A 17,500-nucleotide genomic window follows, 5' to 3' on the forward strand; every position below is an offset into this window, starting at 1 on the left:
GGTAACCCTATATATATATGTGTATATATATATATATATATATATATACACACATATATATATATATATATATATATATAAATATAATTTTATATATATATATCTGGTAACCCTATATATATATGTGTATATATACATATATATACATATATATATATATATATATATATATATATATATATATATATATATATATATATATATATATATATATATATATATATATATATATATATATATATATATATATATAAGTATGTTGTTATATCCTACAAATAGTGTGCTCAATGTTCTTAAAGAACAGATCAATAATAAATTAGTATAAACACTTATCAATTTTTTTTTCTTCTACAAATTGTTTCACCATCATTAGGTTTATAATATGTATAGTATATTATGATACTACTGATAAGAAAATATAATTATATTTATATAATTATATTTTCTTGATCGAAATGAGTAAAAATTTCAAATTTTCTTGGAAGCATATACATTTTTGCTGGCTATAATGTTATTATAGGCAGGTGCAGTTTTGAGGATAGACCAGTTTAATTTAAAATTAATATTTTTTTCTTTTAGTTGCCAATTTTATTTTGACAGCATAGTCTCTTTTGAGTAAAACATGCCTGAGGAGGCAACCAACTTCATTGCCTTCTCAGATATGTTCATTGAGGGCAGATTTCTGTTAAAAAATATAAACAGTTGTGGCTGTGACCACTGCAATAGGCACAGCCAACAATTCAGTTACCTATATTTTAAAAATTGCTGTAAGGGTAATTGGGTAGTAAGTTAGGGTAATGATTAAGAGTAAATAAAAAGATAAATGTATATTTGAAATAATATAACAAAAAAAAAAAAAAATACTGGAGATTCTTATCAATTATCAAGTTTATCTCTTTATCTTTTTCTGTATCACACCAACCCCATCATTAAATTTACTTTTTGAAATTGTACTAGATTTTTGTTTTGGTGATCTGAATATAGATCGAACTTTGTCTACTGTGAGTAATGTTGTGTTTTTCTGTTTCATTTGAATATCTATGAATATACTGTCCCATCATACTTATAGACTTTTCTGAATAGTCATACACAAAAATCAAAGTTTCAGCATATTTTTGAAAACATTTGAAGCATGACTGAGTATGCCAATAGTTTGGTGGAATTGAGAGCCAGTCTTTAACTCCTTGCTTATCAAGCCCAATCATGTCATAAATCAGGTAAAAAAAAGTTGTTAACCAAGACAGGCAAAGATGGTGGTTTTTTCTACCAATATTTGTATCCATTTTATAAATTTCTTTGATATCAACTTTTACTTTGTTCTCAGGCTTATAATAGTCAGAGCTAGGCATATCAAATGACAGAATTGCTGATGCAATTTTTGCCATCTCTAATGTTAATTCATCATCTAGCAAAGTTAGAGGTATCATTGTTAAATCCAAATACCAAAAATGTTTATAATACAGCATCAACAGCTATTGGGTTTATACATAAATTCATCGTACAGATGTATTTGACATATGGCCGTAAGATGAAGAAAAGAAGCTTTGATGACATCCTCAGATCGTAGATACCATTTTGCATAAAAGCAAACAATAAATTCTGATATAAGTCTAATTTCAGCTTTCAGCTTATCGTTTTCTTGAACAAACGAAAGTTGATAGAACAAACGCAAGTTGATTAGCTAAAAATTGAAGCTTTAGGTATAAAATTGCTTTTCCTAAAAATCTTGCATGATGAATAGCACTGGTTTTTCTTACTTTATATGTAAAAGGGGATAAATAAGTGACAACTAATTCTGCAAGCTCAGTTCTATTATCTCTTATAATACCTGGTTTACCAACATGAGCTCTGCAAAATGTGAATGACTTATTAGCTGTCTTTTTTAAAAGAAAGCTTTTAAACTTATTCCAATCAAATCATAACAGTTGAACTGGACTATATTTAAAATTAGGTTCTTCAAAATATTTTTTAGCTTTTTGAAGGTCCATTAGTTTCATGATTGGCCGCAAATATCCAAAGGTGAAGCATTCTAAATTCGAGAAATTACTTACCCAGTTCTTTAGATATTCCGGAAACTGATACTTTATTTGTCCCAGTATTGGATGACGTTGTATCAAAGCATGTTCTTCTAGTTTTTAAAGTAAATTGAAACTCCTTAATGAAATTCATCACACCTAAGAACTGATTTTTACCAGTGGATGATGCTAGCAAAGGTACTCCAAGTAGGTAAGTCTCTCCATTAATGTTAACTAAAACAGCCATTCTATTCCCCTTTAATACTTTTCCTTTGTTTAGCTCAAACAAGGTCTTGTCATCAAAACTATACATGGATATAAAGATGCATCAATGGCTACCTTAACATCTTCTTTGGTAATGATTGACATGTTTTCTTTTTCTTTTTTCATTTTTCTATAAGTAGTAGACTGATTGTGTTTAACTTTTTTAAGATTACCACCTAATTGGTATAGAATTGCATTTGTTACCTTGGGTAAAACATTTGGAGATCACAAGCTGTAGCAGTAAGTAAAACAATACTAGCATAAATTTCTTTTCAAATTTTCGCAGTATCTGGATTTACAGAGACTTCTATGTGATACTAATCACTTGGATTGAAATCAAATTCAATTGAAGAGTCCTCGCTTAGAATTGTTTCTATAAGTTCACTGTTGGGTATATCATCTATCAAACTCTTAGGCTGAGAACAATTTTACTTCCTGATACTTTAATTTTGCCTTTTTTACAGAATTAAATTTACAGAAAAAATGTAGTTTTAGTTTTGAATTTTAGTGAAAAAAAGAATATATTAACAGAGGTTAAACCAGAGCTAAATTATTTAACTAAAAGCATTGACTACCTTTTTTTATACTTAATATCTTCTCAACCAATAAAAAACTTTCACCTTCTTTATCTTCCAGAAATTTTAAATCTTCAATCTTTTCTTTTAGCAATCTTTTTTTACCTTTACTAATCATGTTTTTGAGATTAGAATTACCAGCCCACAAAAGACTTTTTATTTCAATCTCAATCTCATTTTGTTTAGTCAAGTAAATAGGACTTATGCATATTACAATTTTTTTATAAAACTAAACTTAAATCAGTTAACATATCAAAGCCAGCTTTATTCCAGGGTCTCTTGATTTTAGATAAAATACATGCACAACAACTATGGGAATATTCGATATTGTTGCAGGTTTAAATTGTTAGTTATATATTAAATGTTGAAGAATATCTAAGCCTGTTGGAAGCTTTACATCTAAACAGAAAGATTTAGACATCTTTAAATAAATATTTTAGAAACCAGTAATTTAATAATTCCAGTATAAATAAAAACGTTTCGAACTGATATAGCTGGTTTTGCTTTTATAATAAAAAGTTCCTTTTTTATTGACCTAAGTTGTGCTTCACTTATTTTTAACATGTTTACTGTATGTACTAATCTAAAACTATTACAAAAATTAAAATGATAAACTATCAGAAGTTGCACCAAAATATATCGGGTGGACACGAAAAAATTTTTCACAACTTCCTGATCAACAATTTTACTATGAGAACAAAGATAAACCTGTCGATGATCAATTTTAAGATATTTGACAAATAATATTTGCATCCAAGTTCCTTGTGTGGCAAGCAATTTGTAGCTGTGGTATTCAGTCCTCTTGTTTTGTCGCTAAGAAGACCTTGACTGCCAATCTCTACATCAAAGAACGCCTCCAAAAAAGACTTTCGCCATTTATGAAAAAACACAAATACCGATGTCTCTTTTGGCTATATCTTGCTGCTTCTCACTATTCTAAAAAAAGTTCTACAGTGGTGCAAAAATAGTAATGTAAAAATTGTTCCTAAAGATGCAAATCTTCCAAATTGTCCTGAAGAGCGCAAAATCAAAGATTTTTGGGCAATAGTTAAAGGAGTTCTTTGTAAGACAGGTAGACTAACAAAAAATAAAAAGGACTTCCAAAAAAAGTGGATTAATGCCACCAATAAGGTGAAAAAAGAAAAATCTGCAAAATGATGGCATCAACCCGCTATAAAACTCTATCTCTTACCATACAGCCCATCAAGCCCCTTAAAATTAAGTTGAAACTCTAATTGATGTAAATACATTTAATATTAATAAAAATTGAAATAAAAAGCATTTATGGTTTTAGAGAATTCTCAATTTAAAGTTGACCAGATTTTTCTGTGGTTACCTGATAAATGTATAACAATGGGAATAACTAAAAAATTTCAAAAATCACCAAACTTCATGATTTTCAATACCACCACTAGATTTTTGAGGGGTAGCAAAAAAACTATATTTTTTAAAACTAAAATAATAGGTTTATATACATAAATACATATAAATAATAAGTTATATACATATAAATAATAGGTTTATATACATAGCAAAAAAAATTGTCCCTCTCTCAAGATGCCTGAAAATGACCAGTTTTCTGTAAACTGCATTTTAGCATTATACAATAGACAACTAATGTATGATGCTAAAATGCAAAATAAAAAAAGTGCAAAACCTGGACTATCAGTTGGTAAAACCAAACAAAAAAACATTTCTGGTAAAAGAATTTTTATTGGCCCTTGAAACCTTCCTAAACTCATTGACTTATATAAACTATATAAATCCTATTCTTAAATGATTACCCATCAAATAGCATCTGATTAAGTTGTAAAACATGGCCTTTCATTTTCTCCACAAAAAACTTATTCAAAATAGCTTTATATACTTTTTTAGCCAAAAACTCTTTCAACATTTTTACATGCAATATCAAAATTCATAATTACTAACAACAGTTATAGATTAAAATGGTTATATACCTTGACCAATGTTTATAAAAGTCTTGATGAGCAGTTTCGACAGTTTGTTTACTATAGGGTCCCAAGGGGGATTCTTTGCGAATTACATATTACTAACACATAGAGTTAATAATATGTAATTGAGTTAGTAATATTAATAATAATAATAATAATAACAATAATAATATGTCATTAAATTAATAAATTGAAGCTGACTGGGACTCTTTCTATGATTTTCTTCTTGATCGCCCTCGGGTAGAAATCTTTCGTCTTCCTGCTGACTATTGTGCTTCTTACATAACTACCTGGAATCAGGCTGGCATGAAAATCTTTATTCCATCTCAAGGATTCCAAGTCAACCCTCACTCTTCTCCATGGTTTTCCTCTAATTGTGCAATTTCCAATCATTACTTTTTTTTTTACCATTACTTTAACACCAATTAGCAAAAAACTATTATACTAGCCGAAACTATTCTCCAGAAAACAGAAGTTTGTATGCAACTGCTAAAAACCATTGTAAAATGGTTTTATCTAACACCAAAGCCTGCTATACTCAGGTTGAAAAATTGCAAAAGTTAGACTCTCATGACTTCTGGAGAATCTTTAACAATATCTATAACAAGGGTAAATATGTTATTCCACATCTCTTGTATATTTCAGATATTGTCACCTCATCAAAAGACAAAGCTGAATTGTTTGCTAAGACTTTCTCCACTATTCGCGGACTACCTGATAACAAACAGGTTAATCCATTGCGTGGCTTTTGTATCACTCCAGCTTCTGTATCTAAAGTGATTTCTTGCATAGACTCTTCTACAGCTTGTGGTCCAGACAACACACCTGTTACAGTCTTGAAGAAGTGTTCTCCGGAGCTGTCGTCTGTACTTTCAAAACTGTTTAACAAGTGCTTATCAGAACCATATTTTCTGACATGCTGGTAAGCGGGATCTGTTATCCTTATTTTCAAAAATTCTGGAGAGCAACCTAACTTGTCTAACTACCCTCCCATTAGTCTTCTTACTATAAGGTTTTTGAGTCTTTATTTTACAAACACTTGATCTTTCATCTTGAATATATCAACTTACTTTCTGATCATCAATATGGATCTCAATCATCTCGTTCTACTGCTGATTTGTTAACGGTAATGACTGATAGGTTTTACTGTGCATTAGATGTGGAGAGGCTAAGGCTATTGCTCTAGACATTTCTAAAGCTTTTGATTCAATAAAGTTTGGCATGCTGGTTTTCTCCATAAGCTTCCTTCTTACCGTGTATCAGATAACATTTTTAAAGTTATTGAATCATTCCTTACCAATCGTAGTATAAAAGTTGTCCTCAATGGACAGCACTCTTCATATCCTGTAACTTCAGGTGTTCTTTAAGGTTTTATCCCTAGCCTTATCCCAGAAATTCTAAATTATTAATTTCTAAGGTGGCATTGTTCGCTAATAAAACTACCATTTATTCTTGTCCTGATATGAAGCCAACACTCTCTGATTGCTTGAAGAGGGCATTTGAGCTTGAAAAAGATCTCACTTCTGTTACAGCATGGGACTTACAGTGGCTGGTGAACTTTAATTCTGATAAAGCCCAATTTTTTTCAGTCAATTGTTATTGCAATAATTTAGATCTTTCTATATTTAATGAACGGTAATGTATTCAATGAGTCATCTACCCATCTTCTAAGATTAACTCTTACTTCCAATCTTTCTCAGAAAACATATATATCAAATCCATTGCAAAATTAGCATCTGTTAAGGTTGCATCTCTCTATTTTGTTTGACACTTTTTTACTCCGGATTCTATTTTTTATCTAGAGGTAAAACCAGGATGGATTTGAGATTTATAGAGTTATAAATCTCAAATCCGTCCTTGTATATTTAGACAAGTTGCAAAAACGCATAGTAAACATAGTTGAACCTGCTCTTGCAGCCAACCACTAACCATTATCCCACCGCTGTAATGATGCTTCTCTTTCCCTTATATACTATAATGGACACTGTTCTAAAGAGCTAGTGTCTCTTGTGCTATCTACTAAAATTTATTCTTGCGTTACTTGTCATTCAATTAAGTCTCATCCTTTTACTGTGACTGCTCCTAAGTGCTCCAAAAATTCTTATTTGTATAGCTTTTTTCTTCGAACATCAGTTCTTTGGAACACGCTTCCTTTATCTTGTTTTTCTGATTCATGTAATTTGCAATCTTTTAAGTTGTCTGTTAATCATTATCTTGCTCAATAAATTTTATCTTTTTTCTTCCATCAACTTCTAACTCTAATAGCAGTTGCTTGAAGCCTTTTTGGAAATAAAGATGTTAAAAAAAAACATAGATTTACCCATGCTGTGAGTAAGCCTATGTATGCGTCACGTTTGTATACACTTTTTTGAATGTTTTGCATATTTTATGATTAAAAATCAAATTAGGATATTTGCTTTATAAAAGAATTTAAGAACAATTTTTTTTTTATCTGCACCCTTAACACTGTTCTAATACAATTCATTCCATGTTATTATAAATCCAAGTTTATCATTACATTTGGGGAGACCATTGATTTTAATCAATTGTTTGATTTTTTTTTAAACTCTCTCTTAACCCTACAACTCTGATGCACACAAATTCTTTTCATGACAAAAAAAACCTTGAGAAGCAAGTATAAAAAAATCCCTAACTGGTTCCCCTATGTCTTAAACTATATAATCATAATTAGTTCAGCTGCATGTCTTTGTAATTAGTTTACAATTCACTTGAAATTGTTTTCTAAAAAGAATTAAGCATACTTAATTATGTAGATTGACTTTTCATATAAATTCTAATAAAACATAAAAACTTATTTGTTTTTTATTTTATTAGAATTTATATGAATATTTTTCATATTTTTTTAATTTATATTTATATTTTTATTTATCAGGATCTTATTAAATATTAGTTAGATCAGTATCTCAATGTTTGATCTTAATAAACTAGCAACAACCACTTTTTTACTTTTTGTTTCAACTATGAACAGACTTTTTATGATATTGAGGTTTAAGGAAAATGATAGCCAGCTTTGCACATTTGAATTAAAATTTAATATTGTTAGTATTAAGCAGACACCATAACAGGTTCAGGAAAAAATAGGGGTTTTCTGTCAAATCAGGAATAATTAACCAGGAGGCAATTATTCTGGTCTATTTGTATGCTGCATTGTAATAAAAACTTATCCAAAGCTCCAACTAATTCAAAGGATAGCTTTACTGGCCCTATTGCAAAGGCTCTATCTAAAATTAATTGAATAAAAAGAATTGAAACATTTGAACCTATATAACAGCTGGAACCTTTGATAGAACATTACCAAAACAATATTGACAGATAAAATGCTTTGTTATAAGTTGGTATAACATTTATCTACAGACCAAATTGACATAAATCTTTCTAAAGCAAAGTGTAAAAATATTTGCCATAGCAAATGGCCTGCCACAACAGATGGATTGCCACAGCTGAGGCTTTCATTTTTTTCTATATGAGTAAGCACACATTTACTGGAGACATTTTTTAAAAGTTTCATTTAATCATTAAATGGGTAGCACAAGTACATTTTCATATGTAATATAAAATAAAAATAAAGCACAGTATTGTTGATGGCCATGTCACAAAGTAACAATGTTGTGACTACTGAAAAGACAAGATAAAAAAATTCTAAACATTGTCACACCGTACATTTAAGAAGTAAATTTCATTTTCACTATGCTGCTGAAAATGAAATTTACTTTTTTTAATTATTAATAAATAGGAAAATAAAATCTTAAATTAATAATTTACTTCTTGCTGTTTTTCTATTTATTACATGCGGTGTGCTACCTTTTTTTCTTTTAATGGAGTTATTCTTTCATTTGCTTTTAAACATTTGTTTAGTTTTTCAAGTACATCAAAAAACCTCAATGAACCAAAGCTTAACTGATCATGCTCTCATCTATCAAACTTTAAATTTTGTTTGCTACTTTTAAAATAAAAATATTTTTGCAGGTGAGTATTTCAGTCATCTTTCTTTAATTTTTAAAAAATATAATTTAAAGACCAAGTATATTCTGTTTATTTATAACATAAAAAATTACTTATAATATTATAAACTTTATGTATTTTAAAGATAAGTAGAAATTAAATAAAATTATAAACTGCATATACATCAACTAACAAATGTTGTGGGTGGGGAAAAACATTAATAAAATCCACTAAATTATCTTAAAAATATTTTTATATGCTATTTATATTTTAAAAATTTGACTTATCTACAATCCATTACAAAAACATACTAGTAGTTGTTTCTAAATTATAGAGCTATTTGAAAAACAATTTTCCAAGGAAAGAGAAAACTGATATAAAGTCTCCAATTTGATTACGGTAAGGGTATGATGAGCTTGTAAACCTTGGATACATTCTTATTTTGATTTATTTAAAAAAATTTTTTTTAAATAGTAAACACTTTATAAATTTTGAAGCAAGTTCAGTAGCATGTGATGTAGCAGAGATTTCAATTTGTGAGCTACTTCTTAGCCGATGTAACATTTTTATATTTTATTTAAATTTATACTAAATTAAATTTCACTCTTCTGATCAACAAACTTCCACAAACATTTTTCTGTGATCAACTGACTTCCATGTTTTTTTATCTCAATAAAGAATAAGATGTAAAGAAGTAAGTATTTATAAAGTGGGAGAACATAAAACATTTCAAGTGGAAACAAAAAAATTTGATTAAAAAGTGCGCAAAGCTATTGAAATACAGAGGTACCAATGTTCTCCTTTAAATGGTGGAATTAATCTAGTTAACAGGCAGTTTGTTAAAACTAATATTTTGGATTCTGTTTTTTACATTTTTACGTAAACAAGAATGGAGTCATTCAACTGAGTTAATGAACTTTAAACTTGAGTATATTAAAAATAAGCGTGATAAGTAGCGAAACAAATGGTCAAATTTTAAATACTCAATATTATTATTAAAAGAATTTAAGAATTTAAAACACAAATACTTCTAAATTACAACATTTCTTAGACATTCTTTGAAAATCAATACTTGAAAAAATCCAAGTAAATCTTACTTGGATTTTTTCAAATAATTCTGCTTTAATTTGCACCTTTTTAAAGAGATGCATTTGACACAGTTCCATCCCAACTGTTAAGGAGTAAGTATTTATACCTTAAAACAAGTAAATTATAAATAATTAAAAATTTAAAGCCGAAAAAAATAATTATAATAATAACAGTATTTAAAAACAATCTAACAAAAACAACCTGTATAGGTTTAGCTTCTTCTTCTTCTTCACTTTGACTATCTATATAATTATAATTCAAAATGTTGTGAATTAGATTATTACCCTTTAGGCATTTGTTTTTAAAAGTTACGTTCTAAATTTTAAATGTCTTTTAAACGCCTTCTAAACATTCTTACATAAAGAATGTTAAAAGACATTTAGAACGTAACTTTCAAAAACAAATTCCCGAAGGAAAATTTTTACAAAATTTATTTGTACAACTGTTTTTTTACATTCTTATAATCTTAATTTATCTTTATTCTTATATTGATTCCTTACTTATAATATAATACTAATTTATTATTATATTTATTAAATAGTAGATAATTGTAATGATTATGATAATTCTAAAATAACCATCAAGTGTCTTAGTAGGTGACACTTAGTAGTGACAGCTCAGGTGTGTCAAATATCAAATATGATAACAACTAATATCAACAAATCATTTAAAAAAATTAAAAAAAAAATCACGTGTGTTAAACAAAATAAGCAAAGCAAAGATTACATCAATTCATAACTACTGAAGCCAATTGAAAAGAAAAAAAAATGAAGGAAATAAGAGGTCCTAGATTTAATAATGTAAAGTGTAAACCACAACTAAAAAGCTCATATTAACTATACTTATTTACTTGATAAAAACCTAAAAAAAAATTTTTAGTTTGTATAAGTGAAATAAATACTTTAAAATACTTGTATAAATATGTACTTTCTTTTTCAATTTTAATGCAGTTACTAACAAAAATTAGAAATATATCAGTTTTGTCTTTTAAACTTATAAACTCATGCTGGCTTATAAACTCATGCTGGATTTTTTTATAGAAATAATATTTACAGGTTTATTTTTTTAACTCAAGGTGAATTTCAGAAACTTTTACTTCCAAATAGTTACAATATTTATTTGAGTTTTCTCAGTCAGTTCATGATCAACTTGTCTATGAAATACCTCATACAGTTAATTTTATATAAAATCTATCTGTTACCAGAAAACTTTCTATGCTTTCAGTTTTGGAAAAGTGTATCCATTCCATTATTTTAACAAGCATAAAACTGTCTAAGCCTTTTAGATGCATTTTGGTGCAAACATAAATTCTGAAAAAAGATTTAAGCAATTAGATTTAAATTAATTAAAGACAATTTTAAACAATATACAATACACACCAAATAAACACAAACGCTTGCTACATTCTAATAATTGTGTCGTTTACACAATTACAAAATCTCTATTTTTAGTGGTAGTAAACTTGTTATGCAATCATGTTAAGCTTTAAAAAACACCTTAAACTGTTTCAAATATTTTAAATTAAAAAATCAAATTCCGAATTCTACTGCTTCAAAACTGGTTGAACTACTGGTTGAAAGTTGGCTAGCACATATGAAACTTCTTCTGATGATGCTCTTTTTCTTCTAGACAAGGTCCAAATTTATTTGCTTGGTATTTGTCTTTAAATTTGTTTGCTTGGTATTTGTCTAAACTTTTCAAGATTTTATAGTATTGTAGTTAGAAAAACTATGACATCGAACTCTTAGTTAACAAAAAAAAATGCTGACACCAAACTCTTAGCATAATAACCAAATAAACAAAAATGGTGACACCCAGTGTAAAGCTGCTGAAACTCAGCTGATTCCTAATATAATTGCCAAACAAATAAAGAAAAAATTTGAGCCCAGCTCTTAGTATAATTGACAAACAAACAAAAAATACTAACGCTCTAAGTACTTAGTGTAGTAATTCAAATAATTTACAAATTATTGGAATTCGCATTAGATCAATTTTGCTCATTGGCATTTACATAAACTTAGTTAAAATCTTTTGAAAAAGTTCCTTAACCCACTATAGATCCTCGTTCTAATCGGTTCTGATGTATATTAACTATATATAGTTGTCAAAATACTGTTGTAAAATTTCTATCAATTTTCACAAAAAATACTAGAATTCCGACCAAGAAAGAGCTTATAATTAAGAAAAATTACCAATAAACGGTCAGAACAGATCATATTATCAAACTATGATGTTCATTTTAACCGAAAAGCGTATTTATCTAAAATCTTATTCAAGTTTGAACAAGCAATTGTAATTTTAGGAAGACTTTTTTTTTCAAAAAAAAGAATCTTCGGTCTGGCTTTTTTTGCCACAAACATTTATATTTTAAGATACTGCAAAATTTATTATTTTAATTTTTTTTTTCTTGGATTATATCAATAAAAACTCAATAATCAAGAAATAAATTATTTTAATATTTTAATTCTTTTGTCTATTAAAAATAAAACAGGAAACTGAAAATAGTTAGGCTCAAAAAATACTTTAAAACAGATAAGAGCTAATATTTTAATATTACTACAAAAATTACATAAATCAGAGATACAAACATTTATTAATATTTTAAAAAACTTTAGTCAAGAAAGTCTCAGTTGTATGTCAACTAAAAAAAATACGTTTATGAAGCTTTTACATAGTAGGCTATAATAGTAACTATGTACATAGTAACTATGATAATATAACCTATTTTATATTATTATAGTTATATAGCTATGATAATAAAGAATAATTCAGTTTAGAAAAAGCTTTATAACGGAAATACCTTCATGAGCTAATACAGCCGCTTTTTTTTGATTTTCTTCAGCTTTATCAAAATAATGAAAACCAGGACGAAGCTGCACAACACCTTTAATAGGCGTGATGTGCAAGATACCTACAAAAGACAACATTTTATAATAGGGTTGATATGCAACATATCTACAAATAAAAAACATTTATTTTCACAAATAAACAAACAAAATAAGTATGAAAAATTTGATCTTAAATTATCTAAAATAATAATTGCATAAAAACCTTCAACTAAATATTTTGTAACTAAACAACAAACCATTGTGATAAACAGCAGACGCATACTTTGTGTTGTCTTCACTAGCACAAACAGAAGAGAGAACATGACGATCCATCAAACGACTAAAATAAACATAAATAACAACCATAGATATCAATTCATAATAATAAGACAATAATAATCAAGTCAATTAGTCTAAGTATTAATAAGTCAATTTAATAAATAAAACAAATAATAATAAATAAGAAAACCAAATAGCTTTATTCTACCTTGGAAATACAGGTCTTTGATTTTCATTTCCTCTATCAACTGCATCAGCTATCTGTTCACCCCTTGAATAGCAATATGACGGTGATGAAACATCCATTCCCAGTTCAAGTTCAATCTGAGCAAACACACAAAACAAAAAAGGAAATGAAATAAAAAATAAATAAATAATAGAACAAAAAAAATAGTCTTTATAAATCATAACAAAACAACAGTCATTTCATTTTTAAAACTTTGTCAGTGTCCATTAAAATTACCATCATTTTAATTAGATCTAATACCAGTTTTTTTTTATTTCTCAACAGCCATTACGATTAGTGGTACTTTTGCGTCTACATATAAATTTTGGCATCAGACGTGTCATTCACGTACAAGGTGAAACACCTAAACTTTTGACTGGTAGTGCATATATATATCAGGACCTGACCACGCATAGATTGTTCATTTGCAACAACTTAGTCAAGAATTTTTAGATGTTTTGAGAACATTTTAAAAACGCTTAACATGACTGACAGGAGACAATTACAAAAAGCACTTATTTAAAAAAATAAATTACGTTTTAAATTATAATTTTTTTATTAAGCAACACTGTTTTATATAAATTAACAACTTACTATTAATGGTAATTTTATAAGGAAACAAACATTCTTTAATTTCTCAAAGAGTATAATACAATTTCTCTTATTTATATACTTATGTTTTATTTCAACAAGATTCTAATAAAATTTGTAATAAACAAAAACTCAATATTTTTTTATAACCGTTTGATATTATGCGTACTTTACAAATTTTCATATATTTGAAACAATTTTTCTTAGTAAGTTGAAGAAAAGAAATAATTAGACCATTGGGTTACTAATGAAATTTTACAACAATCTTATCTTTTAGCGGTGACTTTAATGGTTAAACTAAAAAGATAAAAATAATTTATAAAGAGGAAGCGCAACTGCTTCACAATATCACTGATGATATTTAGTAAGTGGGGTTTTTAATTTTTAATGTTTAAGTTCTGTATGTGAGAAATCAACCAACATCTTTTAAGTGAGATGTTGGTTGATTCGTAAGTTCACTTTATTTGTTTTTATGTTTGTGTTCTGTATGAACCTCTGGAGCAGTGCTGGTTCATTCATAAGTCGCTTTATAAAAATGTATGTGTACTTGTACTTCACTATGTATACATGTTTGTTTGTGTTCAGTCGTCTGTAAGTTTCTGTTTCCTGTGTCCTGCTTATTTGATTATTAGTTTTATTAACCATAATGATTATTAATAAAATTTCGTTAAAAACGCAATTGTTGTTGAAAGTATTGTTTTATAATACCAATCATACAAATTGTTTTGAAAGATTTGTATTTAACATAAAAAATACATACTTTTTAAATAACAAAAATTATTCTATATGTATATAGTTTACTAAGCTTTATATAATTTAAATAAGTAATAAACTCATAGTAAATTTTTGTAGATGAACAATACAATGAGGAGCCTTAAATTGCATTTATTCCATCAAAAGCTGTGATAACTTTTGCCAGAAATCTAGCCTCCAGTCTTTAGAGTTAGCAATGTAAACAAAGTAGCTCTTAAGTCAGCAAATATTAATGAAATCAAAAATATTTTGCTACGAATGGGTACATTTTAAAGGATCAAACTTAAAGTGGCTCAAATAAGGAAACATACTTTTCAAGAACAATTTTTAAAATGAATTGGACTCGCTCTATCAACTAAGCTTTAGCCTCTTTCCCATGGTCGTAAAGTTGCATCTCTTTTCTACAAATACTATTATTAACATATAATACTACCATCTTCAGAAACTATATGATCCATTATATGCATCAAGCCAACATTAATGGATGTTGAGTTAGTATTTTTTGTATGCAATAACTTTTGCATAAGATCTTGTCTCTTGACCAAATCACTTGAACTGCTTGAACTTTCAAAAGTTTACTTTAGCAAAATGTCTTTGTTAAAAGCTATTTGCTAATATTAGTGATATAACAAAATGAGAATTGTCAAAACATTTTTTACTGTATTTCAATATTTTTAATTTGAAAAATATTGAAAAACAGTCAAAGGTTGTTAACAGCTGCTTTTTAAAAAGTACTGTTTTCGAAAAACCCTAAGCAAATATATACTAAGTATTCAATATTGTAATATAGATAAATATACTCTCAATGTTCACTAAACATATCTTTATAATATATATTTTATATATTTTTATAAAATCATCTCTTTAGAATCACGCTAGCTTTGACTAAATAGAGCTTCAATTTTTATGTAAATTATGTAGCTAAAAAATAATAGACTTGAAAAATTAAAGTAAAAGAACCCAAAATTTTGACAAGTAGTGCAAGATCATATATACATATATATATATATATATATATATATATATATATATATATATATATATATATATATATATATATATATATAATATATATATGTAATCTATATATATACATTTGTATAATATATATATATATATATATATATATATATATATATATATATATATATATATATATATATATATATATATATAATATATATATGTAATCTATATATATACATTTGTATAATATATATATATATATACATATATATATATATATATATATATATATATATATATATATATATATATATATATATATATATATATATATATATATATATATATATATAACTATTAATATAATTTTAACCAATACAATGAAAAATGTATGTCAAACAAAATCTCAACTTCAAAAAAATTTTTTTTATATATTTCTTTAAAGGTTTGAAAGAAATTAGTACAAAATATATTTAACACTAGAGGCCTTTCAATGTTTCATCAGTAGTGTTAGTTTAAGTGCTGTTATGTACAAATTTATTTATTTTTTGTTACAAAAGTATTTTTTAATCAATTGATGTATTGTTGCTATTAGTTACCATTGTCTAATATTTTTTAAAACAGGAAGTGTTAGTTAAAAGTATCATGCTTTTGTTTATGCAAATGACTTTCATAAGATAATAAATTTTTATCACTTTTAAGTTCCAGAAATACAAAAAGCTGGAAAAATGGTTCCATTATTTTTTTATTTATACGTTGGCAATCATATACATGATTGTCAAACCTGTCTGTTGAATGGCCAGTTCTGCAACTTGAAATATGGCCATTAGTGCGATTTCTCAAATTGTTTGTTTTTCCAGTATACATTGATTGACCATTACAAGACAAACATTTTAGATAATGAATGACATTCTTGCTGCTACAAGTAATGTGACTTTTGATGTTCCAAATAGTACCGTTGGATGTTACAAAATTATTTACCTCTTCTAGGTAAAATAAACAAATTTTGCAACGACTATCATTACATTTAAAAATTCCTATCTTTTTGTTATTAGATGTTGTGGAATTAAATTTAGAGGAAGTAAGTTGTCTCAGTAAAATTGGTGGTTGTTTGTAATACATAATTTAATTACATAATTTAAGCTCTGCTAAACGCAGATTATATTTACATCTGATTATATCACCGAAAACCTGCGTTTAGCAGAGCTTAAATTATGGCTGAAAGAATGTAATTATCCAGACATTGTTATTGAAAAAGCATTTCATAATGCAAAACTACAAGGACCAGCTCAACAAAAGAAACCTAATGAAGTCATTCCTTTAGTCACTACATTTTACAGCAACCTAAATTGCCAACCTATATTAACTAAAACCAAACTTCTACTCAGTTTATCCACCAGTGAAAGAATACAAAAAATATTTTCTAACATAAATCCTGTAATAGCTTACAAACAACCACCAATTTTACTGAGACAACTTACTTCCTCTAAATTTAATTCCACAACAAGAGGTAAATAATTTTGTAACATCCAACGGTACTATTTGGAACATTAAAAGTCACATTACTTGTAGCAGCAAGAATGTCATTCATTATCTAAAATGTTTGTCTTGTAATGGTCAATCAATGTATACTGGAAAAACAAACAATTTGAGAAATCGCACTAATGGCCATATTTCAAGTTGCAGAACTGGCCATTCAACAGACAGGTTTGACAATCATGTATATGATTGCCAACGTATAAATAAAAAAATAATGGAACCATTTTTCCAGCTTTTTGTATTTCTGGAACTTAAAAGTGATAAAAATTTATTATCTTATGAAAGTCATTTGCATAAACAAAAGCATGATACTTTTAACTAACACTTCCTGTTTTAAAAAATATTAGACAATGGTAACTAATAGCAACAATACATCAATTGATTAAAAAATACTTTTGTAACAAAAAATAAATAAATTTGTACATAACAGCACTTAAACTAACACTACTGATGAAACATT

General features: G+C 27.1%; 1 protein-coding gene across 1 annotated transcript in view; it reads right to left on the minus strand.

The window, feature by feature from the left end:
- Positions 1–17,500, minus strand: part of LOC100204908 (DNA-directed RNA polymerase III subunit RPC5) — a 75,033-nt gene that overhangs the window by 38,331 nt on the left and 19,202 nt on the right. Inside the window, exons 4-7 of the mRNA XM_065803269.1 lie at positions 13,174–13,289; positions 12,944–13,026; positions 12,659–12,769; positions 10,060–10,100 (exon numbers count right to left, since the gene is read on the minus strand). Of these exons, the coding sequence (XP_065659341.1) occupies positions 10,060–10,100; positions 12,659–12,769; positions 12,944–13,026; positions 13,174–13,289 (351 nt within the window). The remainder of the gene's footprint in view (positions 1–10,059; positions 10,101–12,658; positions 12,770–12,943; positions 13,027–13,173; positions 13,290–17,500) is intronic.

This window comes from Hydra vulgaris, chromosome 08 (genome assembly GCF_038396675.1).
Source record: "Hydra vulgaris chromosome 08, alternate assembly HydraT2T_AEP".
In the NCBI taxonomy this organism is placed as follows: domain Eukaryota; kingdom Metazoa; phylum Cnidaria; class Hydrozoa; order Anthoathecata; family Hydridae; genus Hydra; species Hydra vulgaris.